The 27,451-nt window shown below is 38.1% G+C and overlaps 1 protein-coding gene across 1 annotated transcript in view; it reads left to right on the top strand.

Moving 5' to 3' along the window:
* Positions 1-27,451, top strand: part of FMNL2 (formin like 2) — a 123,148-nt gene that overhangs the window by 83,375 nt on the left and 12,322 nt on the right. The window contains exons 11-23 of the mRNA XM_015820317.1: positions 119-193; positions 2,466-2,576; positions 9,814-9,963; positions 11,626-11,727; positions 12,515-12,806; positions 14,093-14,296; positions 19,941-20,065; positions 20,610-20,809; positions 21,730-21,964; positions 23,385-23,453; positions 23,583-23,663; positions 24,813-24,942; positions 26,495-26,658. Coding sequence (XP_015675803.1) covers positions 119-193; positions 2,466-2,576; positions 9,814-9,963; positions 11,626-11,727; positions 12,515-12,806; positions 14,093-14,296; positions 19,941-20,065; positions 20,610-20,809; positions 21,730-21,964; positions 23,385-23,453; positions 23,583-23,663; positions 24,813-24,942; positions 26,495-26,658 — 1,938 coding nt within the window. The remainder of the gene's footprint in view (positions 1-118; positions 194-2,465; positions 2,577-9,813; positions 9,964-11,625; positions 11,728-12,514; positions 12,807-14,092; positions 14,297-19,940; positions 20,066-20,609; positions 20,810-21,729; positions 21,965-23,384; positions 23,454-23,582; positions 23,664-24,812; positions 24,943-26,494; positions 26,659-27,451) is intronic.

Here is a 27,451-nt window from a genome sequence, read left to right as displayed (position 1 = left end):
CCAGGACAACATTCCTTCTAATTCTGTATATTTCTATGTTAAAATGGTTTGATAAATGTTATAGCATGCTTCCTGGTAGACACATACATAATAGAACCACTCTGCAATTTCTTCCCAGGTTTGTGGGGAAAAGCAGCGGTTTGAGAAGTTGATGGAACATTTTCGAAATGAAGATAATAATATAGATTTCATGGTAGGTGTGTGCATATATTTCATTTACAAATGTGTAACTTCTCCCTCAGCTTTCATATTCTGTGCCATATTCCCACCCCACCCCCAGGTAATCAGGTTCACTTTTGGAGTGAGAGGGACACAATTCTAATGTGCAATTGGATTTTAATGCAACTTATGAACTCTGCTAACAATGCAGCCATGACAAAATAGGCCTATTAGGATTAGTAGTAGTAGTAGTAGTAGTAGTAGTAGTAGTAGTAGTAGTAGTAGTAGTAGAAGAAGAAGAACATTTGGAGTAGAAGAATGAAAATGAATGCTCTGTCACACTTCAAGAAGTATTAAGCATGTGAATATTTGTCTTTCTTCAACCAAGCATCCAGCCAACCTTTTCTAAACAAAGAAGCTAAGCAGTATCATAGTGCTAATACTTGGAGAGGAGACCTCAAGGGAACAGCAGGATTGTAAGCTAGATTGGGGAAAAAACCATCCTAGAATAATATTGCTGCAAGGAAAAATTACATAAACAAGTCCATGAAGTCACCAGGAGTAAAAAAATCAACTTGAAGGAAACTTGACATACTCTTAGTGTTGGATTAAACTTCAGAACTTATTCAGTGGTCTGCTGGGATGTTCCCTTGCCTTCCTTTGTAATAGTAGGTGGAAAATCGGGAACAAAGAAATCTAAGTAGTTACACTACTCCCAACAATATAGTGCCTAAAATAGGAGAAGAAGAAAAACCCTGGCATTCTTTAGAGCAGCACATTATGATGTTATTTACAACGTAAAGACATGCCTTAAACTACTATTGAGATATATTTTTACAACATATAGAAGAATAAGGAAATTGGTATCTTGGGTTTAAGTTGGCATTTGCATCTTTTTGATTGATTTATCAAGTTCATTTCCCTTTCTTGCTGTGATTAAATGCAATGGTTTTGTGGAAGGTGTAATTGGGAATTAATGGCACCTGCTTGGATAGATTTTATGACAGTTGCCATCTATACTAAATTCACATGTAGGTATGAGACAAACATACTGTATCTCAGGAGGATAGGAAACTTTGTATGATGATCTCCTGCGTCCACTTTCATTATGTAACCATTTTGGTTTCGAATTTTTGCTGGGTGTTCTTTCATATTACAGAAACATGAGCAATTAGGGTGATATGTCAGGGAAATGATCTCTTTAAACTGTGTTTAGCCAGACATGAATCCTGGACAGCTCTTTTCATGATACAAAGAACAGAAGGAAGTTTTGAAGAGACCCAGCTGTTCTTGTCAAGCCAGTGATCTGGGAGTGCTTTTAAAACATTCCAGATACTTCGCTTCAGTAGGCAACAGCTCCTGCTCCTTACTGAGGTGTATGATTAGTGTGGAAATCTGGATTTGACGCCCTCAGAGTAGCTACTTACTTGATCAAGATGGTTCTTTCTTGCTACACTGGTTTGTATCAAGTCAGGTTTCAGATTTGCAGCCAGAGCTTGCAAAGTGAAATGGGAACTTTGTTGATAGGAAATTTAAAGATCTGTCATTGCCTAAGTGCATCAAGAAAAGAAATATCCTGACTTATAGAAACTTTTAAATTATTCTGTCATACCCCATTCCCATTCTTCTCTACAGTTGTACTATAGTTAAGATAAATAGAAAAAAGTTTCTTCAGTGATTTTTTTACCTCAGGGCCGTGCTTCTTGATTTTGTTTTGGGCACTGCTTAATTGAATATATTTAGGTCAAAGCTCCTGAGGTTTAAAACTTTGAATTATTCCTGTGAGTATTATAGTTATCATTTGTTCATTGTTACTGCAGAATTATAAAACACACACAGTATTTCACTTGTACTTGGTAAAATGCAAAGATTAATGAACATTAAGAAGGTTGTTGCAGTTCTGTACTCACTTACTGGGAGAACATTCTGTTGAATACATCTCCATGGGACATCTTGAATTGGTTTGATTAGCTTTTGCTCAGGAATCCACTTTCCCACTTGGAATTCGAGCCGTATGGTAATTCCAACTGGAAGAGCACAATATCATTTGGAAAGCCTATGAATTGTGCATAGCAGTTTTCAAGAATCCCTTAAACCAAACAAGTCTTTTTATGGGATCAGGTAGCTTGGAATCTGGATCCTGGCACAGCCTAGATAAATATAATTTCTGCAAAGATTCTTAAACTGTATTTGTATAATTTTGCTTCTCTTTGTCTTTGCCTAACTCTTAGATGTAATCTTGGAACTGTGGTAAGATCCAAGAAATACATAGGACAGCTTTCCATGACCATTATTTTCTCTTGTAGGTGGCGTGCATGCAGTTCATCAACATAGTAGTACACTCAGTAGAAGATATGAATTTCAGAGTTCATCTCCAGTATGAATTTACAAAGCTAGGCCTTGATGAATATCTGGATGTAAGTACACTCTGCTTTGGATTATCAGTGTCTTCTAGCAATGGGGTCTGTTATGAAATGTGAGACTATTGAAGTGTTGCACTTGGATCTGATCATAAAGAAAAATAATTGCCATTTCCCTTATTTAAAAGAACCACAGGGAGCTTTTGGTTTTTACATTATTATTATTATTTTCAGCAGTTGCCAAGTATTGACCATTTTTAAAGGCAATATTGTTACAAAAATAATCCAATAAATAGACAAATCTAAAATTACATACCCCACTTTCCTGTTCTTACAAAGGGTGGAAGATGGAGCTTTAAATAGTAGTTTAAGTTTTTGCATTAGCTTTCCTCTGCAGGATGAACCTTTGTGCAGAATTATACCTTATATTTTATCAGTTGCTTGTTTAAGCAACCTTTTTTCAAGAAACATTGCTGTTAAAAAGCAGTTACAACAGTGGACAGGCTACATGATTTCTCCTTCTGCAAAAATCATCATCATGGAGTCCTTATTTTTTGCTGCTCCTTGCTCATTAATGCCGTGATACCTCTTCATGTCCTATTGATCACTCATCTGGATAACTGGTGCTCTTTTTCATGTGTTGAATGATCAGTGTTTTTATTTTATCTATGAACTTGCAAGTGGGTCTATGCATTTTATAAGGAAGTGACTCACCACCCGTTTACAGTGCCAAGAAAAGTGAATGAAACCATACGTTGTGCACACATGTGTTGTAGGGAACTTCCTATTATGTGCATCTCCTCTTCACTGATTGCTGCTGATACAGTTGGCTACATTTCAAATGTATTAGTAGTTCCTCATGCTTCTTCTGCTGATTCTTTTTTTCAGAAAGAAGTGTTAGAACATGCTCAGTCATTGTCATCTGAGCATTTTACTCATTGTTTTCCCTGTCGTTGATATCTGATAACTGCCTTCTTAGCAGCTGTGATTTAGAGGCAATCATAATAGCAGTAGTATAGGCAAATACAATATGGATGTCACTGAGAAACTATAGTCAAGAGGCACACATAACTTCAGAAGTTCATTCATTCATTTGAAAGCCCCCCTAATAGAACATAAGTAGAATATATTGATCTTTCTCATTATGTCCTTCATCATTCCTCTCCCCACATCACTTCCCTCATATAATTCTATATTTTTTATTACAGTCTTTTACAACCTGGTGCTGTCCATATTTGCTGGCCCTAACTTCTAAAATGAAATCTTCTGATAGTACATATGTCATGGTTCCAACAGATGAAACTCTTCAAAAGAACTTCGAGGCATTGTTTACCTAAAGAATCTTTTATTTGAGTAGCATAATATCAGCACTACATAATCGAAGCCAAAAACTGAATTCCCCTCCCCTGGGCACATAGTATCAAAGCATAATTCCCTCCTCCAATTAACAGTCAGAAATCACATTCCCCAATTAGTTTGAAGCCGTGCCAATTCTTTATCAACTCTGGGCTCAATAACCTTGATTCTCACACTAAGTTTAGTGTTGTTATGTCTAGCTAGACTCTCATTCACATCTCTCCCCCCCCTCCCAGCATCATCTAAGTCTAAAAGCGAAAGGGAAAAAGATGGCTACATTTTCATCTGTTGTCAATGCAAAACATCCGATGTTAGCAGCGTTGACAACATACTTTGGCATTCCAGTTGGGAATTTCAAGAGTTGGACCCCTGCACGTGTAAGGAGCATCAGCTGATAATGGCTAACCAGGGTTTCAAATGAGGTTATTCTGCCGTCCTAGTACATGCTGCTAATTAATATCTGGGACCCTCTCTAGAAAAAGTATGTGTTGTACTTCTGAACTGCAGCCTAGAGAGTGATTGGCAAATCCTTCTTTTTGTTTCTTTAAAGAATGTGGATTTTGATTTGGATCTCCTAGTTATACCTACATGGTTTCAAGTGAATGATTCATAACAGAACGCTTGCATAGTTTATCTGAACATTTCATTTGGAGAATTATTTTGGCACAGTAAACTATCCTAAGGCAGGATAGCTGACCTTTGATTTTCAGCCATGGCTTGTGAATGATTAAGATAGCCCGTTCACAATGTAAAGTGTACAGTCCAAAGGGGAAAATATTCCATCATGTAATATTATGTGATTCATACTATTAGTTATTTCTTTTTTCATCTTGCCAGAAACAGGATTTGAGAAACTGGGTTCAGAGGAACAGTATTATAGAGCACATAGCCATGTAAGCTGCCTTCAGATCTTGGAGAAACAGCAGGATACATATCCAACAAATAAATAAAATTGTTGTGCAAGAAACTTAAGCTGATGTAAAACTTTGGCAGAATAGAGGCCTATCTAGAAGACTCCATGGTAATCTGTGTTCACGATGGTCTCTGTGCCCCATATATTAGATGTTTCTCTACACTTCTATAGTTCTCTTTGAGACAATCTGTAGCTGAACTATACATTGTGAACTTCTCCCCCAAATATTAAAGCACTCCTGTTTTTTCTTTCTTTCTTTCTTCTGAAAAGTGGCTGAAAGAATGTTCCTACTTCCTTTTCCCCCTCCTGGATATTTGCTTCAGTCAACCTGTTTCTCGTGAAGTAGTATTGTCTGCTGTTCTTCCTTTTGTTATGCATTTCATTAAAATGAGCTGCTTCTATATATACGTCTTTGGAATTTCAAGAATTTTATTTGGCTGCAGTAATTCCATAGAGTGATAGTACAGTCTTATTTATGCCCTGCTCACCTATGGAGACCAGTTTTGTTGGTAGGAGCTTTGGCAGTTCTATAAACCATCTGACAAATCATCAGAAATTTCTGATTATCAGGATTTTTCCTTGCTGAAAGAGATTTGCTTTTCAGAGTCCTTTGCTTTATTTATTTGGTGTTTCTTTGAGACTTTTTCAAGTCCAGTTTTTGTGGTTCTAGCTTAATATTTATGCTTTAGATATCTGCATTTTTTCTGTCTTCTGTCAATTGGGTCATTGGCACTATTGAACTCAAGGATATAACTATCTTCTCTGTCTGTGAATTTGGGACAATCTTGCCTTCCCAGATCACTTCAATGTGGAGGCATGCTCTTAGATTCAGCGCAGGCTCCAACATTCCTTCTTCAGGACAAGACTGTTGAGGCCATGGCATTATCTCAAGTAATTTGGGCACATCTCTAGATATTGCCATGTCCAGCTGAAAATACCACTCAGTAGCCCCTAGGCTACATGACAATCATGGCAGAGTATGCTTGTATATAGTGAAGTCCTGCTTGCAGCATTGCTTTTCTTTGGCTTTCTGGCTCCTTTTTAGTCTGGAGGAATGCAAATAGCCACCCCAAATACAGTCTAAGATGATGGGGTCAACCTACAATCTAAGCTAATGTTTTCCTTTTCCCAAATTACTCTGTATGAATACATCTGTCTAGTGAACCTTTTAGAGACTGAGTGCCCCAAAACCACCCTGCCCGGCCCCCTGCTCCACCCTCCGCCCCGCCTGCCCATAGGGCCACCCACTGCCTCCACGGCCCACAGCAGCAGATCGCCTAGGTGGCCCACCAGTGCCATGGTGGCCACGCCCTCCGCCCACACCCCGCAGTATCATCTGCGCATGATGGGCTGCGAGGGTGTAGTCTTGTCCTCACTGCCCGGCTGCCATGTCCTTGGCTGCGCTGCTTCACGCAGGCCGCACCCGGGGGTGACTCTCCTCCGGGGAGGCTGCTGGTGAGGAGGGGACTGCAGGGGGAGGCAAGGCTGGGGTGATGGCGCACGTGCCTGCAGAGAGGGCTCTGAGTGCCACCACTGTTCTAGGGTGGGGAGCTGACTTTCCCAAGAACACGGTCATAGATATGCCTCAGGGCATCAACATACTTTCTTCTGATGCAAAGATTCAGGCAGTCATCAACTATAACATAGTATGTTTCTCTGAATGTATACAAAATCCTAGATGATTATGTCCACTATTATGCATATCTGAGATCCAATAAAAAAGGATATTTGTAGCTCAGGTTTGAAATGAGTGGTCCTTAGTGCTTTTTGATCTTGGCTGTTTTCCTGCAGACATTTCATTACCCAAACTAGGTAACATCATCAGTGCTATAGTAGTAATGGGAGTGCTTTGGAGCATGCCCACTGAAGAAAGAGCTTCCTCTACTTTGTGTATCCATTAGAAACAGTTCAGCTGTAAATGTGCTACTTAGGCTTGGGCAGGCATACAAGAACATCCTAACATGGGAATGCAGATTTGCAGATAAGCAAATTGTTTTTACCCTCTTTCCTCTCCTTACCATGGAATTATATTTCTAGAATAACTGGAAATCTGACAGCAGATTAAATCAAAACTGTAAGCTAGTCTGCCAGTGAGCAAAGGAAACCCAATAAATTTTCAGATTCACATCTTGTTTTAAAATAAATAAACAAACAAACTTGTGACAGATTATTTATGGTGCTTCTGGCATTACTTATTTTTTGGGATTGGTCAAACATTATATTAGAAGACAAGTTGGGTAGAACTAAAACTTTTCTTCATTTTCTTCCTACTACTTCCCACATATCTCCCAGGTTTGCTCCAAAGGATCCTTTGGAGGGGCAACAGAAAATTGTAAGCAGATGCACAATTGGATACAACTCAAAGTTTTTCTCTCATATCTGTTAGGAATTAGCTGATAATGACCACATTTAAGCTTTTATATCCTGTTTCTCCATCCAAAATGGGTCTTATATTTCCTATCCTCTTGTATCAGTTCATAGGAGCTTGTAGCATGAAACAAAAACCTAAAGTTTTTGTTGCTTAAGAGGTCAGCTGCTCTTGTGTTTTGCCTTTTTTGTGATATAAAACTATCAGAAGTGCTGCCACCTACTATGACAAGAATATTTATGTTATATAGTATCTTCCTTCTGATGCTAAGTTCCTGCATGAGAACTTTTTTGTTATCTTTAAAAAACAGCAGATCTAATAGAAAGCTAAAAGTGCAAGAAAGGGAAAAAAATAAAAGAAAAATAGTAGAGGCAGAAAAAATATAATGAAATGGCTTTTGATTTTCTTTACAATATTTATAATTATAATTATAATTTTATTTCTTACTCTATGGTTACATCGTAATTCTCTCTATAATCCATCTTGTCTAATCATCAAAACTATAAATCATAAATTCATTTTTTTGTTTTATGCAGAAAGTCCATAAGGAGTTTCCAGTCATTAATAAATATAGATATTGTTGTTCTCTGATCAAAGAGGTCAATTTGGCCATCTCACCAAGTTCCATCCTCTTCACCAACTCTTCCGCCATTGGGGATTGTGTCCAATCTTTTCATCTTTGTGCATACAGTAATCTTGCTGCAGTTATGTACAAGAACAATGTTCCATGATTTTTCCCCCAACTGTTTGTCCATCAGTTCCCAAAAAAACCCCTCTAAATCAGTATGTGTATTTGAATGCAAAACGTTTTAGATTTTTTTTACACATCTGCCAAAAATATTCCTTCGTGTGGTTCATATTTCCAGCATAAATTCTAAGTGTATATATACATTGTAGACAATACCTCTGGTGACATATACCAACAGTACAACATTTTATATTAAAAAAATCTCTATAAGATTCTTAAATAGTTCTTTCAATCACATATTTTCCCACTGTTCTACCTATATATTATAACTAAACATTTTAGCCCACTTTATTATACATTCTTTCAGTTGTTCTTCTGTTTCAGATTTCAGTAAAAGTTAATGCATTTTCATCATTTGTACACAATTTTATTTCAGTTAAAATGTTAAAAACCATAGAATTTTTGTCTACTTAAAATCTTTTTAATAATTATAAATAACAGAGCTATTGACAATTACAGTATATCCCTTGGCCACCAGTTCTTCTCTTGATTTTATGTTATATTCCCCTTGGCAAAATTCTAGCATCCCACTATAAGTTAGCCATTGTATTTGCCTATTAGATCTCTTCTATAAAATGCTTCTTATACAGAGAACCAAAAGCACCCCCTGGCTTTCCTTCCTTCCTTCCTTCCTTCCTTCCTTCCTTCCTTCCTTCCTTCCTTCCTTCCTTCCTTCCTTTCTTTCTTCCTTCCTTCCTTCCTTCCTTCCTTCCTTCCTTCCTTCCTTCCTTCCTGTCTTGCCTAGAATAAGTTTTTTGCTTCAGACAATACCTGTTTTGAAACTAAAACACCATTTAAACAGAAGGATATTATCTAAATTTGTGTAGCAGGGGAAAAACCATGATTTATCTATCTGCCTGTCCTTCCATCCATTCATCCATCCATATAAAACTCATGGTTTTTCTCTTGCTACACAAATTTAGATAATATCCTTCTGTTTAAATGGTGTTTTAGTTTCAAAACAGGTATTGTCTGAAGCAAAAAACTTATTCTAGGTAAGACATTTATTTTTATCATAGAAATTTTCCCAGCAATGACAGTAGTTTCTCTCACCATGCCTTTTTAAAACTCCATTCCATGTCTTATCATAATTGCTTTGAAATAAAATACAGTTTGTATTTTCATTGTTAAATCCAGGTATTTTACCTTCTTCTCAATCTTAAGAACCATTTTATTCATCAATTCTATTTGATCTTCTGTTTTCATGTTTTCATACCAACTTATTTTAATTTGGCCATTAATATTTCAGTTCCCTTTAAGGGATCTTGCAGAACCAATACCAAATCATCTGCAAAAGCCCATCACTCAAAAGTTTCATTTTAAACCTTTTCTCTCACCTTTTCTTTCATCTTGTTCTTGTGTCTCTATTCAGTATATGAAGAACAAAAATAAACTATTGGGGAGAAGTGGGCATCCCTGTCTTTTCCTTTTTGTATTTCATAGGATGTTGTTAAATCTCCAGTAACGATTATTGGTGCTTTCTCTGAAGTATAGGTCAATCTTACACATTTTATAAAATTCTTCAAAATTCACATCTTCCAAAACCTTGATGTTCTCTGTAAATATAGTGCCTTGAATTCTAGGAGATTAATGTGTTTCTATACCTCTGGGCAGGAATCCGGATATCTGAATTATTGCTAGAAGAAAAAGGACTCAACTTTCAATGCCCACCCCTTTTTAAATGGACCTTTGGAGATGTCTCTCAATTTAATATACAAATGCTAGTCAATATTCAGTTTGCAGCCTAGAGTTATTAGGATAGCATGGGATAGAAATTCCATAGTAAGTAAATAAATACATTTGATTAATTCCATCAGCATATGGCAAAGTTGAAAAGCTGAATGGTGCCAGGTTCATTTGGTAGTGTTTTTTTTTAAATTCATTGATTATTTTGCTGTTGACCTTCTAGAAGCTGAAACACACAGAAAGTGATAAGCTGCAAGTGCAAATACAGGCTTACCTGGATAATGTCTTTGATGTGGGAGCTTTGCTTGAAGATGCTGAGACCAAGAATGCTGCCTTAGAAAGAGTTGAAGAATTGGAAGAAAATATATCTCATGTTAGTAACAGTTCTAATCCTTTGAAAATATTTATTATGGAGATGCATGAAAAATGATGTAGATTATTTTCATTTGGGAAAATGTTTAGGGGTGTGTGTGTGTGTGTGTGTATGTGTATGTGTGTGTGTGTGTTTGTATGATAGAGATGGCTGGCTGCTATTTCACTCAGACCCTGGGTCTTTGTGGCCAGTGTGAAAGCAGGACTAGATAGATCTTTGATTCAGCATGTCTTTTATGTTCTTACGATGGTGGAATGGAGAAGGGGAAATATTTGGACATTCCTCATTTTCCCATCCTGCAATTTTACAGATTTTAATACTTCAATATTACCCATTAAATTTTAATATCACCCATTAAAATCTGTTTCATATATTATATAAACTCTTCTTTTCTTACTAGGACAATGATTCAAATAGCTCTGGTGAATTGAGTTTTACAATCTCAGGTGCAATCACTTGGAAGAATAATTGAACCGTCAAAGCTGTTTTCATGTGACTTGCTTCCTTCCATTCTCCACTAATTGAATATAAATCCATGGTTGTAGAGAACATACTCAACTATTTTATAGTTTAAAAGTAGGCACACAAGTAACACAGCATGGTTTTCACATGTGACTTTTTTCAGTGATAGAGATTACATTTTGAACTTTATTATTTGGTCTTGTGGAGACTAAAGTTGAAGGGCAAAGCATGTGTGTGTACGTGTGCACATGCACACACACACACACATACATACACACATACATACATATATGTGTATGTGCTCAGCACATTGCTGAAGCGTAACAGTTATGTAAATCTAATTCTAATCTAAATCTAATTCTATTCCAGCAAAATGAACCAAACCAATATGCATGCAGTGATACACACCAAGAAGCCACAGTAAACATTTGCTTCTCCTTGCCTCAAAGCTGTTACTGATTCCAAACAAGGCAGGATGCAGAAGCCAGCTTCAAACCACAGCTTCCTATCCTGGCTTAGTTCCAAACAATTGGCTATACATTATTTATTTAGGTATAGAATTAATCTATGGCTGGGTCTTCTTCAGTTTGTGTCTGCAGCTGTCCAAAGAGTGAGAAAAATGGCAATAAAGGGACTGCACTGACATCACAGAATGGATCCATGGAAAATTAAATGGAGTCCCTATAGTCTGTAGTATAATCAAAGAAAATCAATTTCTGTAGTAAAGTTACATATTTTGCTCCCTTCATAGTGTCCCCCTTATTACAGAATAAATGTAGCTAAAATGTAGCCCACAATTACTTTGAGACGGGGTAAAGAAAGGATCTCTGCAGACCAAGAAGGGAATTAGCTATTCTTCCAAAACAAATGGAAACTTTCCACAAACAGGAGATCTATTTTCCTAATAAATGTATCTGCATCCTCATGCATAATGTACCTGTAGGACCTAGTAAATTTTTGGATCTTTTTTTTTAAAAAATTTGATCAAAATATTTAGTCTCAAATGCGCTGCCCACAAAAGATAACCAGGAATTATTATAAGAACATAGGAAGATATGTTGTATCAGATCAAACTACGAGTCATTCAGCCTTCCAGTGACTTTCAGGCAGGAAAAGGTTGTCTGTTATTTCTTACTACTTGAATCAAGCTGGGTTCATTGTTAGTCTTACCAACTAATCACTCGTTTTAATAATATCTAGTTATCAGAAAAACTTCAAGACACGGAAAATGAAGCTATGGCAAAAATTGTGGAACTGGAAAAGCAACTTATGCAGAGAAATAAAGAACTGGATGTTGTTCGAGTAAGTTTTCTAAAAGTTCAGATGTTAATGTTCGATAGGTTCTCCAACTTTGCTTCTAGGTGTATTTTTGCATCTCCAATTGCTTATAGTTGAACATTACTGTACTTGCATTCTATAGGAGCTGTGTATTTCCAAGTCATGTGCTTATTGTGCCATTAAAATCTAAATCTCTTTATTCCTTTATCTAAGCACATCTATCTGCCATTTTGCAATAGCTGATATGTAGATATGTCTGTGCCTTGCTGCATGATGGTAATTTTTAATTCCAAGGAATATATCTTTTTTTGATGTTTCTCAGCTTATTAGCAACACGTTCCCCTTTGATTCAGCCACTTTGACTCAGTATGAGGTTCTATTTTCAAAACAGGAAGCATTAAATTTAGAGTTCTCATAAATCCCTTTGGGTCTCAGCTCTGGGATATTGTCCACTGCATTTGCTTGTTTTCCGGATTCTAGATGGATACGTTTAATTAAATACAGAACATATTCAAATGCTTCTCATTTGTGTGTAGCCATATTTAAAAAAAATGGGAGAAGAGGGGAAAATCATAGAACCAGCAGAAGGGCGGGTAGTTTCCTTTGATTCACTTAGCTAAACTAGTTTGTCAGGGGAATTACTTGTATTTACCTCAGATGAATATGGCCTTCATTAACTTATATAGAAAGAAAACCATCATTACAATAGGTTCCCAGGTAAATGAGTTTATTGGAAATCCCATGTTTTCTTTTGACACTGCTCTGTCTTCCAAATGAAACGAATTCTTTTTTTCTGGGGGTTCCTTCACAGGAAATATACAAAGACGCAAATACACAAGTTCACACTCTAAGAAAAATGGTCAAAGAAAAGGAAGAAGCCATTCAGCGGCAGTCAACACTGGAGAAGAAGATTCATGAACTGGAAAAGCAAGGGTCCATTAAAATTCAGAAGAAAGGAGATGGTGATATCAACATCCTTCCTGTCGGGGTGTCGCCAGCAGGATCAGAAGGTTCCATTGGCATTGGTGGGGGTCCTCCAGCCAATACGGGGTCTTCCGGGCCACTTCCACCTCTGGCATTGATAGCAGCAGAATCAGAAACGGGTAAAAAGAGCTGACTCAGAATTGAATTTGTTTCTTTATTTAGAGAATCTATATGGCCACCCACTCAATTTCAGTGACTCTGGGCGGCCTACAAAAAATAAAAAACCCAATATACAAAGAGTAAACACAACAACCCTCCACCTTGCTGGCAACAACAAGCAATCAAACAAACAAGCCACTCAGTGCTCCATCCCACTCTGGGTTCACCCCAGGCCCTTTGGCAAAATCAGGTCTTCAGTTACCTTGTGAAAGAGTGTCAAAGTGGGGGCCAATCTAATCTCTGCAGGGATGATGTTCCAAATGGAGGGAGCCACCACGGGGAAGGGTCTTCTTCTGGGCTCCGCCAGATGTGCCTCCTTAGGGAAGGGGAGCTGAATAGAATTTTCCCAACGTAACATCATGATGGTTGGTTCATTAAACAAAATTTAATGACTTCCCACGTTCTTAGCACGCTAGCAGTTTTGAAGCATTCTCAGCATGCTAGCCTCTTTGAAGAAAATAGCTACATTAAGTGTACCATGTTCCCTGGCTGTTACTTCCAAGTAATTTCTTCAAACCTTTAAGGTCCACTTTCAAGCAACTATCCTTAAGGAGGAGCTCTGACTGAGTTTAGACTGCCCTGGACTGCATTCACAGCTTATCGTACAGCAGCAACTATGATATTTCTTTCTTGCCACTATATAGACAATGCATTATCTAGAAATAGTATTAAAGAGAAGAGAAGAGGTGTACTTGACCTGAAATGATTGCTATATTCTTTAGATGATCTGTATTAGGGTTTCTTTGCACAGATAGTACAGGTCAAATCCATAGGTGTTCCTTTCATGTAGTTCTTCTTTCTGAAGATAAACTGTAAGCCAAATTTATAAGTGGTGTCAATCTGAATGGGTTAGTCAAGACTGGTAACATTAGATCTGAGGAGGTTTAGCTTAGAAAGATACTGCGATCAATGGTATCAAAGGCCACTGATTGATCAAAAAGAAATTCCTGCCCATGCCAGGAATCATCTGAAAACAAGACCAATGATGTTTCCATCCCATACCCAAGCCTGAATGTTGACCAAAAGGGGTCCAGATAATCTACTTCATCCAGAGGACTCCGAAGCTCCTGCATGGCCATCTTCTCAAACACCTTTCCCCGAAAGGGGAAGTTAGATGCTATGTGGAAATTTCCAGCATGGTGGGATTCAGCGAAGTCTCTTGAGGTAGAGGTGAACCATTGTTTCCCATTCAGTGAAATACGTAATGAAACGTTTACAAATGCTGTGTATATTTTTCATTTCACAGTGCAAAATGGTCCCATGGCAGCACCAATGCCTCCTCCGCCGCCGCCCCCGCCGCCCCCACCACCTCCTCCTCCTCCCCCACCACCTCCTCTTCCTGGTCCAGCTGCAGAACCAGTCCCAGCTCCTCCTATCCCACCTCCACCATTAGCACCCCCACTTCCAGGAATGGCCTCTCCTACCGTTGTGTTCAACTCAGGATTAGCAGGTAAGAAGCAGCAGAAAGCGTGACATGTCAGCAAGGTTTTGAGGCTGACGATGCAATCTCGTAGGGAAAGATATAGAGTCTAAACTAGGCGTGTCTAACCAGTGGCCCTTGACAGCTACTAATGTGATCCAACAACATCTAAAGTGTTTTAACATGATTTTCTGCATTTATATTCTTTAACTATATTGTATATTTTATTTGTGACCCAAGACAATTCCTCTTCACTCAGTGTGGCCCAGGCAAGCCAAGAGGTCGAACACGCCTGCTCTAAACCAAACTAAACCAAACCAAACCAAACACTGCTCCAAAGAAATTATGAATCTCCCTTTTCTCTCCTGTATATCACAAGCCAGTCTTCTGTGCCACGTTGTCATGCAAATGGCTGCATATGAAGTAAGGCGGAAATGGAGAAAAACTACATGTGAACTCTCACATGTAGCGTAGTTCTCAAAAACTTTAATGCACCAGAAGAAAAAGTCTTATTCTAGTTCTGTCGGCCCAAACTGGAAAAACATGCTCACATATAGCTATTAAGCTTAAGCAGGAGGGGTTTTTTTGTTGAATGCCCTAATACAGTTCCATTTTACAAAATTTCAGAACTTATCTACAAAGGCTATTTTTCCTGATGACTATATAAGAACGTTGCCCAATCAGCATTCCAGGCTCAGTTTCAGAGTACATAAATATTTCTAAACTTTATTAACATTTCAGAGGCTTTTCTGGTATTTGTGATAATGCAAACAAGTTATATTGTTGAATTGTCCTACCTGATTCAGGCTAGATAAATGTTGTCTTTCCCTTGTCTTTTCTCACTTTGTCTTCTTAAGGAATGTTAAGAGAGGGAGGGGGAGAAGGAGAAGGGGGTACAGTGTTGTAGTGAACTTGCAAACTTCCCATTTCCCCCCATTGCTGCTTCTATTATTTATTTCAACAACAAAATCTATTACTGAGAAAAAGACAGATTATCTGTGGAGCATGTTTGGTTTGAGAAGGCTATCTATCCAATTTCCATTTTCTCTTCAGTATTACTACAAAAATGTAATGGATGCTTACTATATGATGATACAATACAACTGCTTACATATTGATGATACAATAGATGAAGGATATGCTAATTCCCCTAACAGAAATTTAGTCCTCTAAAAGAAAATTGTGCCGGCATTGATAGAATCAGCCGGATAATATTTACATTTAGAGGTTACTAACTTATACCAAATGCTTCTAAGCTATGCACTTCAAAAACGATGCTGTTTGTGAATGGAGATGATCAAATGAATAAATATAGATTGTACTGTATAGATTGGTGCCATGAAAGAATTACATTGAGAAAACTTTGGTATCCTTTCCTAATATATTTTGAAAATAGACAAATGGTTCTTACCATTTAATAGTTCTGTCTGTGCCATTTTCCTCCTCGGACAGAACTATTAAAAGGTAAGAATCATTTGTCTAATTTTCCTCTTAAGGAAAATTAAAAGTCGCAGTAGGACCCAGTTCTTCTTTTCTTTTTTCTTTTCTTTTCTTTTCTTTTTTTTTTTTAGACATGCAACCCACGTGTTTTAGTTTTTAGAATTTTGTGATATTCTTAACTTGAAAACATGTGGGTGCCTCTCTTCCAATGGGAAATTAATTTGGCTCCACTGGAACTTCAGCTAGCCAAATATATGTTCTTTTAATAAAGTGCTTTCTCTTGAATTTTATCCAACATCTATACTTGTTCAGCTTCTGACAGCATATGTGCATTTGGCAATAGACATTCAGTTCCAGGTTCTGAAAAAACATCTTACTGTCTGGGCAATTCTATTCACCCTATTCCAGTCTCTTCCCCCCTCCCCCCCGCCCCCCAACTTGCAGCCATTGACTTGGTTTAATCGTTAGTCACAGTCCTCCCTTTAAATCTGATGACCAGTCATCCTGCCAAAGTATTGTCTTGCCATAATTAATACCGTTTCTTTGTGTCCCGTGTGACTTGGAAGAGACTGAAGTGTAACTCAGATTGGCCCGTTGAAATCTATTCAGTCCCCGGGGCAAAAGCTCGTTGATACGAAAAGAGGTGCAAGAAATTAATAAATGTCGCTGCCTCTTTTTGGTATAGATGGAAGGCTTGTGTTTTGTATTTTTGAATACAAAACACAAAATACAATATTTTGAACTTTATTCAAAATATTTGAGTCTTCTGTTTTCTAAGGCCCCTTGCACAAAAGAGAGTTGTTTAGATATTGGTAGAAAGACCGGTTCAATTCAGCTTAATTGCTGTTATACTGTATTATTTAAGCTAAATATTTTTAACAGCTAAATTGCCAAAGGGAAAAAAAAAGTGGATGGATGTCTTGTGTTGCTTGATGCCTGCTTAGGTGACATCAGAAGAAGATTCTTGAGAGGCCTCATGCATCATTGAGTGTCGCGGTAACATATTAAAATACCGTGATGCAAGAAAATACACTTTGCCCTAAACATGAGTGGATGGGTAAGGTACCCCCCCCCCCCAAAGTTACTTTAACTCCCATTAAACTCTGGCCAGATGGCTGTTAGTCAAAAATGATGGACTTGGTATATCGGTATCAGGAGCTGATTCCCTTTCTTTGCCTTACAGGTGAAGGTAGATTAAATAAACACACACGTACACAGATTTACACACACACACACACACATACACATCCCTACACACCTTTAGCAGCCATTTCTGAGCCACTTTTGTGGTATTACGAAAATCCATACAGATGCAGCTCTTTTCCCAGGTTTGTAATTGTTAATTGGGTGTAATACATACTTTAATTTATGTTTTTTATTTTTTATATTTTGTTTTATGATTTGCTTGTAGTCCTGTTAGCCGGATTACAAGACAGGGAAAAATTAAATAACAACGAATAAAGTTGTAGAAAAATAGTAATACATGGAAAAAGTCCTTTCAGTGTTTTGTTTAAATTAAAAAAAAATTAAATGTCCTGTAATTTTAATCACCGCTAACCTTTTTTTCTTCTTCTTTATTCCCTTTGCTTCACTTTAAGATGGGCCAATCAAGCTTTTCTGTAGGTTCCTACTTGTTAAGTACTTTACCTTGTTTTCTAATATCTCTCTTTTCTGTCCTGTTGTGCTTTGCACGTGCGTGTGTGTGTAGTGTACATGCACGGACATATGTTGGCGTTATGGGTGTGCTCCGTTTCAGATAAAAAGCCGAAAAGGCGGTCGGTTGGGGCATGCTGTATTGTTCCTGTCAGCATCTCCTTATAAAAGCAGGGTTTTCCCGCTGGGCTTACACTGTGGCTGTGTAGTTCTGAAAAAAAACAAAACCCATATCTTGAGTTAAGGGTCACTCAGCGGTGCATTAACACATTCACTCCAAAGCACTTTTTTGTCACACCCTTAAGGTGCCTCCTTAGGTCTAATGTGCATTTACATATAGCTACAGAGGAAGCCCATGAAAACAGGCTGTTTCTTTGAGGAGGTGGCAAACGGAGCAGGCCTTCTGAAGTAATTTTTTAGCTTCAGATCTGAAATGCAGCAACCTTTGTGGGTATGCGTGTGGTTTTGCTATTATTTATTTTAAAAAAAACATCGTAGTTGAGGTTTTTTTGTCTTATGTAAAAGCATGACGTAAAATTTTACATTACATAAAATATTATCCGTATTGTAAACTTTATAAAGTCATTATCTTCATGCTGTCTTGTGAGCAAAACATGTATATTTTCTTAGTGAAACAAACCATTCTTGCAGGTTGTTGGTTTTACTGGTGTCTTTAATTTATTTCGTTGTCTGCCCTCTATTGACATGATTGGTCTTGCATCTAATCCTGAGTTCCCCAACGGCAAGTGAGGATGTGCGTGTGTGCACACGCACTTACCCGTTTCCGTGGCCTGGTTGCAATCCCTTCACGGCCCACTAGTGGGCCATGATGCACAGGTTGGGGACCCCGGATCTAATCTACACATAAAATTTAATATTATACAACTGCTACTTATGTCAGAGGTCTATGGTGTAATAATATATACTAGAATTATGTATGCATTTACTATTCTATTATAAATAGAAATATTAATATCATGTTTTTATATAATGTTAAAATATTATGTACTAATATCAAGGATTTTTCTAAATTATTTTGCATATGCTCATAATATAATTATCTTGGTATTTGAAGATCCCAGAATGAGTCCTTGGCATCTCCACTTCAAATAAGTAGATTTTTTGTTAAGGAGCCATTGATATGAGGCAATCTATCTTATCTGGGTTAGCCATAGAGTACAGACTCATTCTCCTTCAGGCAAAGATACCTTCAAGAGGGGGTTGAGTTAATCTTAGGATAGGTGAGGAAAGAGCTGCCCTTAGTTGTTTCAGGTCTTACACACATCCCCAGAATGTTAAAAAGATTACATAGCTGTGTTCCACCATCCTCCCTTTGCTATTCTTGCTATCTCTGCATCATCCCCAGAAATGGTAAAGGTGTTCCTGAGTATCAAATTGGCCCTACCTGAGTTTAGATTTGTGTGTTTGTGTGATAAATCAGTATGAAGGGTGGTTAGAAGCGCTGAGACTGATACATGTTCTTTTACCATTTAAAATACAAAATCCTGGCTTGTTTAAATTTGGCAGCAATACTTTTTTCCTAATAGATGTGTCAAATTTCAGATACCATTTACATGGGTAGGATAATGTATGTAATTCTGAAGGTCCCCATTTCAAGGTTCATCTGAAAATATCTGGACTGGACATGTAAGTTCCTTCCTGTTTATAGAGATGGGAGGAATCCTACAATTACATTTCTATCTTTGCAAATGTGTGTCTTTAACACAATTAGTGTCATAATAGGCTTAACTCCTTATATGTCACATTTGCATAATGTGCTGCTCAATCATTGTAATTACATATCTGAGTCCCTAATCAGTCTGAAAATGTCAATCCCTAGATTGTGCCCTAGAAAACAAGTAATGTTTTATATGGGGCTTATTCTTAAAACACCGAGCAATCAGAGTTTACAGTTTCTAAACGCTTTGCGGCAGCCCTTAACTCTTCCTATCAATCTTAATTTAGCCAAGACTAAAAGCTTTAGATGCAATGTCTCTAACTTTTAAATAAATGGATTATAATTCTTCCTCAGACAGTGAGATTAATGTAATCTGCCCCCCCAAAAAAGGCATTGTATGTTTGGAGTTTTAATTTTAAGAATGCGAGCGGACTAAAATCACTTGGGCAGGAAGTCATGAAGTGTTATATAATACAATGCAGTGATTAAGCTATTTGTGCATTCCAATATGCAATCCTGTGCATAACTAATTAGAAGTGAGTTCTCTTGAATTTATCTGGATTTATTTTTAGGTAAAAGTGGGCATTGGATTGTGGTTCATGACAGCTAGTAGGAAAAAAGTATGCAATTATTTTTTTAAAATGTTTGTTGCCAAATTTTGATATGAATTACCATATCAGGAGACAGAGTTACTGACTTGAAATTTTTCTCCCTGCCTTTTTAAAAAAAAATTCAAGCGTGTCTGATCATTATGGATACTTAATTTATTTTTTTTTAATATTTAATAGATATTTTTCAGTGTTCAAATGCCACTCCCCGCTCCCCAGTAGTAGCTGTAATGGTCGAAGAGGTTTTTGATTAGGACTTCTGAAATGTGTAATTGCACTGTTATCTTCTTTTAAGCTGTGAAAATCAAGAAGCCAATTAAGACCAAGTTCCGCATGCCGGTATTTAACTGGGTAGCTCTGAAACCCAACCAGATTAATGGGACTGTCTTCAATGAAATTGACGATGAAAGGATCTTGGAGGTACGAGCCTTGAACATTGTGATTTTGAATATCTAGGGAAGATGGGCTCCAGGAGGATTGGAGGCAAAATTATTGCATCCTGTTGAAGTAGAATTTGATTTGCTATTGTACATTTTGTCATGTGCATTTAGCGGGTTTTAAATGTTTCATTGTTATCGAAAGAAAATACTCAATTTGAAGGACTGACTTTAAATTTATGTTCTTCTGTCTACATCTGCATCTTTCCCCCTATTTGTTTAGATACTTGGATGTTTTCCTTTTTGTTTAGTTAGAGTGAGGTTTGTTTCTAACTGAAGAAAACACTTGGAGCCAGCTTTTGTTTTTTTGCTTCAAAAGTCATCTTTGTCTTCTGTGATGCAGAAGTGTGACCTAAATTCACATGACGGGTGATAAGTGTATATGATGAGGATTTGAGAGTCTTGGTGTTTTTACTTTGAGTTGCACAGATGTTAGTGTAATTCGACCCCTTTTGCTCTTCACAGATGAATTTTATAAGATTCGTTTTTCCAGGTTGTCCTTTCTTAAAAAAAAAAGTCTCTTTTAGGATTTAAACGTGGATGAATTTGAAGAAATATTCAAGACAAAAGCCCAAGGGCCAGCCATCGACCTTTCTTCAAGCAAGCAAATAACTCAGAAAGGATCAAACAAAGTCACGCTTCTGGAGGCAAATAGAGCTAAAAACCTTGCTATCACCTTAAGAAAAGCTGGAAAGACTGCCGATGAAATATGTAAAGCTATTCAAGCGTAAGTGAAAAGATTTTATATGCAATTTTAAATATATGAACTGCCAAGCAGTATTTGTGCAACTAGAATAGATCGAAAAAGACGGTTGGCTTGTTTTATATTCCATAGGTTAGTGGCTGTCGCTCGGGTTTTTTACACTAAAGCTCTAAGTCTGTGCACATTGTTTTTGGATTCAGCTCCTTAAATTCCTTGGGATACACTTAAGTGTTAAGCTACACGGAGCTAATATACACACGTCACAAAAAGATGAAGAAAACTGTCCTGTTCTACTACAATATTCAATTGGTATTTTTTTGTTTTGAAGAACATCATATGGATTCATCTATAATACTTGTCATGCAAAATTTTCATTCTTAGCGGCAAGTTAAATACCATCTTGAAAGAAATATGGTAGCTATTAAGGAAATTAAAAGAGTGTAGTCCTTTGCATATTATTTGAATGTAGTCCAAGTATCTTGAACAAATGTACAATGGCGTTATGCATATGTAATTCATTATTACTGTGCATAGGTTGCATCTTCAAATGTTCTGCTAGCTCAGCTGGCTACCAATTAGTGATTAAATGGGCTATTATTGTACCTGAATGTCACTTGCAAATCATAGTTCAGCACAATGCTTATCTTAAGAGCCATTTATGAGGTTAGCTTACAGAATTACTTTTCAGTATTTCCAGGAAAGTGGAAGTTAGCCAGATCTTTTCCAAAAACCACTTCTATAGTCAAGCTTACCACATTCAAGTTTTATAAATATTTCAAAGGGGAATATTTGGGAAATGTGGTCCCCCACAATAACTTCAATAATTTGAAAAGTTTATAAAAACTCTGTGGTTATTTTGTCCCCTCAGGCAAAAATATTTAAAGATGTACTTCTATTGTTCATTTCATAGAACTTAGTGTATTGCGTTGCCTTTGTATTGTCAGATTTGATTTGAAGACTCTGCCGGTAGATTTTGTTGAATGCCTGATGAGATTCCTGCCAACGGAAAATGAAGTGAAAATGTTGCGGCTTTATGAGCGGGAAAGGAAGCCTTTTGAGAATCTGTCAGATGAGGATCGGTTTATGATGCAGTTCAGCAAAATAGAAAGGCTGATGCAGAAAATGACCATCATGGCATTCGTTGGCAACTTTACCGAAAGCATACAGATGCTCACACCGGTGAGTGAGATGTGGATCAGAGCTCTGTTTTACAAAGGGAAAGGATTACTACTTAATTCTGAGAGTTAGGCTTAGAGGTAATCCACGTTTAGTGACAATTGGGACCAGCATCAGTCATGAAGGGAAACGGACACTTAGTGAAACATCACAATTTTACAACCATATTTCAGCTTCTCTGGGCTTTACAGACCTGCGAAGTTTGCAAGTGCAAGGACTCCTCACATAATTACATTTTTTTAATAACCGTTGTAATCGTGAACGGTCAGTGCGTGATGCAGTTGCTAAACGAGAACTACTTATACCAGTGGTGGTGAACCTATGGCACGCGTGCCAGAGGCGGCACTCGGAGCCCTGTCTGTGGGCACATGCGCCATTGCCCCAACCCCGCCTCCTCCGCAGCCCCCTCCTCACCAGCAGCCCTCCCGGAGGAGAGTCTTCCCCAGGCACGGCCGTGCGGAGCAGCGCAGCCAAGGACATGGCAGCTGGGCAGCAGGGACAAGATTCCGCCCTTGTGCCCCGTCGTGTGCAGATGATGCTGCGGGGTGAGGGCATAGGGCGTGGCTGCCATGGCACTGCAAGGCCACCTGGACGATCTGCAGCGGGCCATGGAGGTGGTGAGGGGCCCTGCAGGTGGGCGGGGCAGGGGGCGGGATGGGGGGGCGGGACGGTTTTTGGGCACTCGGTCTCTAAAAGGTTTGCCATCACTGATTTATACAATGAAGCATTTGTTAACATTCATTTCTGAGCAGGTAATCTAGATTAGAATATCCTATTGGAGATGGTCTGGTGTTATTTCCTGCTTTCCTGCTCATCTCTATCCACTCTTAGCCACAAATATAGCTGTGACGAGACAATTGTGTTAGGTATCATTGCTTACATCGGGTATGTCAGATCCTGGGACATGTGATTATGTGTGCACGATGAACTGGGAAAACCAGCTATGCTTGCAAAGGTTGAGAGAAATAGATGGGGGAAACAATAGCTAAGGAACCTGGGATGGTTTGAAAAAGACTGCAGAGACTGTGCTTGGAAGAGCTACAGTCATTACTAGCAATATGTTGATACAGTAGACATTTTTCAGTGAAGTTATTATGCAGTCCAACTTAATTGCACCTAACTAATGGTTGCTTCATTGGATATGGTTTTGTGAGAAGTTCTACAGTATTTGTGTTGTGTGTTTCCTGGCCCCTTCTTTCTTGCTAAAATCTTGAAAGTTGGAGCAAGGATGGACACGAAGAAACATAAGGAAGAAAAAAAAAAAAGAAACACAAGGGATCTTGAACATTCTGCTTAACTCTACCTTGAAAAGTGGCTTACTTGAAATTCATTCCATCTTGTAGAAATGTACAAGTGTTCTATTTTAATTTGCACTTGCTGAGTTTTTAAAGATGTTCATCCCATTTCATGTTTTTGCCTTTAGCAATTACATGCAATCATTGCAGCCTCTGTCTCCATAAAGTCGTCTCAGAAACTCAAAAAAATCTTAGAGGTAAGTCTAATTCTTGCTGCTGTCTTTTGTGCTTTATAGTTGTGTGTAAACTCCCCTTTCGTTTCAATTGGCAAATTTCAACTTCAGCTGATCATTCTTTTTTTCCCCAATCTCTTACGATACCTATAGATAATCTTGGCTCTGGGCAACTATATGAACAGCAGTAAACGAGGGGCTGTCTATGGATTTAAACTTCAAAGTTTAGATCTGGTAAGTGGTGGCCTTTATTTACCTTCAAAAATCCCCATTCATTCATCCAGCTTATATCATAGGAGGGGGAAACTGACATCTGTCTAAAAGCCATTAGGAATGCTATCAGACTAAAGTCATTTACTTGCAAGTAAATGTGCCTGATATGGAGGTTGGATATCCTTTTCTGTATAAAAATTCTATAGAAAGGAATGGTAGAATTTAAAATGTTATCTTCGTCTTCTGGACATATTACAGATTCTTTTCAATTAAAAACCAAAAAATAACCATGTTCTAAGAAGATTATAACTAATAAGCAAATCATCCCTATAAGATTGGTTGGGCCATTCGTTAAAAGAGAACCAAAAATAAGAAGAACATCCTTGTATCTTTGGTATTTATTGTTCATTTTACTCATTGTTTGAATTTGTTCTGATTTTAATTTCCAAGAAATTTGAATGATGGCTATAATACAAGGGAACAAACCGCAACAAGCTCATTTTTGGTTACTCTGTCTGCATGCTGGCTTCCGTTTAAACTCAATTTCTTGTTTTGAAAATATTTCTAATATAAACATGTTTAATTGGACAATGTTTCAACCGATTAATTGAACAAAAAATTGTCAGAGCCTGCTTTCCTTAGTATTCTGTTCTGCCAAGAACAGGTAGACAATGACTCAACCGTATGTTAAGGTTTATTTATTTATTTAGCATATAGCATATCATACATGGACTAGCAATATATATTAGCATTACAATTGCTGGCAGCCAGACTATACTCTGTAGACTTTTCTGGCTTTCAAAATATGTTAAGGTAACTGAAAAGCTCATATAGAAAACTTTCAATAGTTGCAAAGGCAGTTGTAGGATGGAGTACAGAAGAATCCGCAAAGAGGAGTAATTACTTCCAATCAACCTTGGTTTTTTAAATGAGGTAAGTTCATGGGAGGAAGGTTCTCACTTATATCATCATCCTGGTTGGAATCTATAGTTGTCAGGAAAGTCCTCACTTCCCTGATTTTCTTCGACTGGCTTTGAAAAAAATGGTAGTTTGCTGCTGGAGAGAAGACGAGAACTTTCTTTCCCAGAAATCTGTGGTTTTATCTTAGAATCCAGTTAAAGTACAATGATTATTGTGTTCCTAACATTCCTCTCTTTCTTTTGTTTGCAGTTGTTAGATACAAAATCAACAGACAGAAAACAAACTCTATTGCACTATATATCCAATGTTGTAAGGGACAAATATCAGCAGGTTTCCCTTTTTTACAATGAACTTCACTATGTAGAGAAAGCGGCTGCAGGTAATCTGGCCATACGTTACTTATTAAGTGTGGAAAACAGTTTTAGATTTATTGTATGCCTCTCTTAATGCAGTGATAACTCACGAGAAGGGAGCCTCTGGGGGAAGCTATCAGCTTGGCAGCTACACAAGCTTGTAAAAGGCAAATGGACTCTTAAGAAGAAGGTTTGAGCATGGGAGACCACAAGAGTCATCCTGATTTTAAAACCGATTCCTTCTTTTCTTAGCAATCAGACCACCTTCCTAGTTTCACCGCGAGATCCATTTCTTCATAACATAGATGCACTTTCAGCAGATGCAGCCCTCTGCTTTAACCAGGCTCTGTGATCTACCAGCAATTAATCCCCCGCCTGGTCTTCATATCATCCTGATATATGTGTAACAGAATGGATTGTTTTTGGTTGCCTTTTATTCATGTTCATCTAAATTTGTTTTAAATCTGGAAAATCAACTGAGACGCCCTGCATATGTTAAAATGTAACAGTTCTGTCAGAAATTTAATCATTAAAAGTAATAATGTCGTTCTGATGGAGGACAACATTTGTAACTCAGGGTTAAAATGAGGGGTCCTTGGTGCTCTCTGGAGCTTGGTTGTTTTCTTGAAGATGTTTCATTACCCAAACTAGGTAACATCAGCAGTGCTAGACTAGTTTACCTAGTTTGGGTAATGACATGTTTGCAAGAAAACAGCCAAGCTCCAGAGAGCATCAAGGACCCCTAATAATGTCATTTATAAGAAATATAACATTTTATCTTCATATCAAATATTTTAATCTGCATCTACTCTTCAAAACTCGTTACGTGGGCCCTGCAGAGCAGTTCCAAAAGCCAATGCAGATCAACGAGATTTGTACACTCCTGATTTACAAACACTTTCCTTGGTAAATTGGCTGTGCTTTCTCATAATTCTGAATGTATGTCACTCCAACACCTAGAAAAGTCTGCCCCTATAAGAGCTTGTTTCATCAATGCTAGGTGAACATATTTGCTGTCACAATGCGTGAACAAAAAAGAAAATTACTAGGGCAGAAACTAAGGAAAAGTAGCATATTGCTGTTAAAGAGGCTCAGAAATATGCTTTGTATAAGCGGTTTCTGCTTTATAGGTGATTCCCACTGCCTTTTTTGTTTGTTTGTAATTTGTATATTACTTTGAATGCAGCTGATCCATTATTTTAGTAGTGATAATACTGTAGTATAACTTATATGTATAGTGCATCTCTCATGAAATTTACTTATCTTAAGCAGATAAAGTTTCATGTACTACTGCAGTGGGTTCTTAACCTTCACCGTGGGTCCTCTTTAAATATCTTTTGTGGCCTCGGAGGGTGGCTACGGACCCCCAAGACTTAGCTCAAGATTTAAATCATAACATTTTTTCCAAGCAGTCACACATCCATTGTGATGACATTATGCCCCCCCCCGGGGTCCTCAGACCACAGGTTGAGAACCATTGCCTTACTGCATACAATTCCTTACTGGATTTTGGTTTGGTCTAAATTAAAATCAGGCACTCTCTAATGTAACCCTATTGTATTTTTCTTCTCTTTTCAGTATCCCTTGAAAATGTCCTACTAGATGTAAAGGAACTCCAAAGAGGTCTGGACTTAACAAAGCGAGAGTACACTATGCACGATCACAATACCATGCTGAAGGAATTCATCCAGAGCAACGAAGGGAAACTGAAGAAGTTGCAGGATGATGCAAAAATAGCCCAGGTAGTCCATAGAGTTCATCTCTTGTTTAGATCTAGCTATCTAGATTCGAGAGCAAAGGAATCTTTCACCTGTTGAATCTGAAAATTGTCTCTTTAGTGCAGACAGAAGCACAAGTCATTTTCTAAGTGCAAGTGTGACATAGTAATTATGGTGCCTGACAAAGGAGTTCCCTCATGCCAGGTGACTGCAGGGTAGTCTTTCTGACTCAGTCTAAGCCTCATAGTTAGCAGGGCTTTTTTTTCTCATAGAACGCCCAGAACGGAGTTCCGGCACCTTTTTGGGATGGAACCTTGTAGGGTAGGCAAGGCGGGTTGTATGACGTGTGTGAATTCCGGCACCTTTTTTTTTTTTTACAAAAAAAGCACTGGCTGAGACTAATTATTACCAGTTTATATGAGGGTCTGGAGGAGAAAACAATGGATCAGAGAAAACAGTGGAGGTTTCCCTTAATCCCTCAGAACTTGAAAGGGAGTATTTGAAATGTGACACCTCCTAGAGCAGGGGTCCCCAACCACCGGGCTGCGGCCCACTATCGGGCCTTGAGCTTTTCAGAACTGGGTTGCAGAAGTAGCAGGTGAGTGTGCATGCGTATCCTCGTGAGCAGCGGGCGAGCACGTGCATGTGCACACTCTTCATTTGCGCAAGCAGTGGGCCCCTGTGCCCACCACTCAGGCAAATGGAGCTGCACATGAGGAACCATCCCCTCTTCCCCCCCCCCCCCCGGTCCAGTGCACAAAGCCGAAAAGCTTGGGGAACTCTGTCCTAGAGGAAAAGAAGGTAATAATTCGTCTCA

The sequence above is a fragment of the Protobothrops mucrosquamatus genome, unplaced genomic scaffold (genome assembly GCF_001527695.2).
Source record: "Protobothrops mucrosquamatus isolate PMUCROS unplaced genomic scaffold, P.Mucros_1.0 scaffold1118, whole genome shotgun sequence".
NCBI classification, from domain to species: domain Eukaryota; kingdom Metazoa; phylum Chordata; class Lepidosauria; order Squamata; family Viperidae; genus Protobothrops; species Protobothrops mucrosquamatus.
Note: the sequence above shows the minus strand (reverse complement) of the source record. Positions and strands in the feature narration are given on the sequence as shown.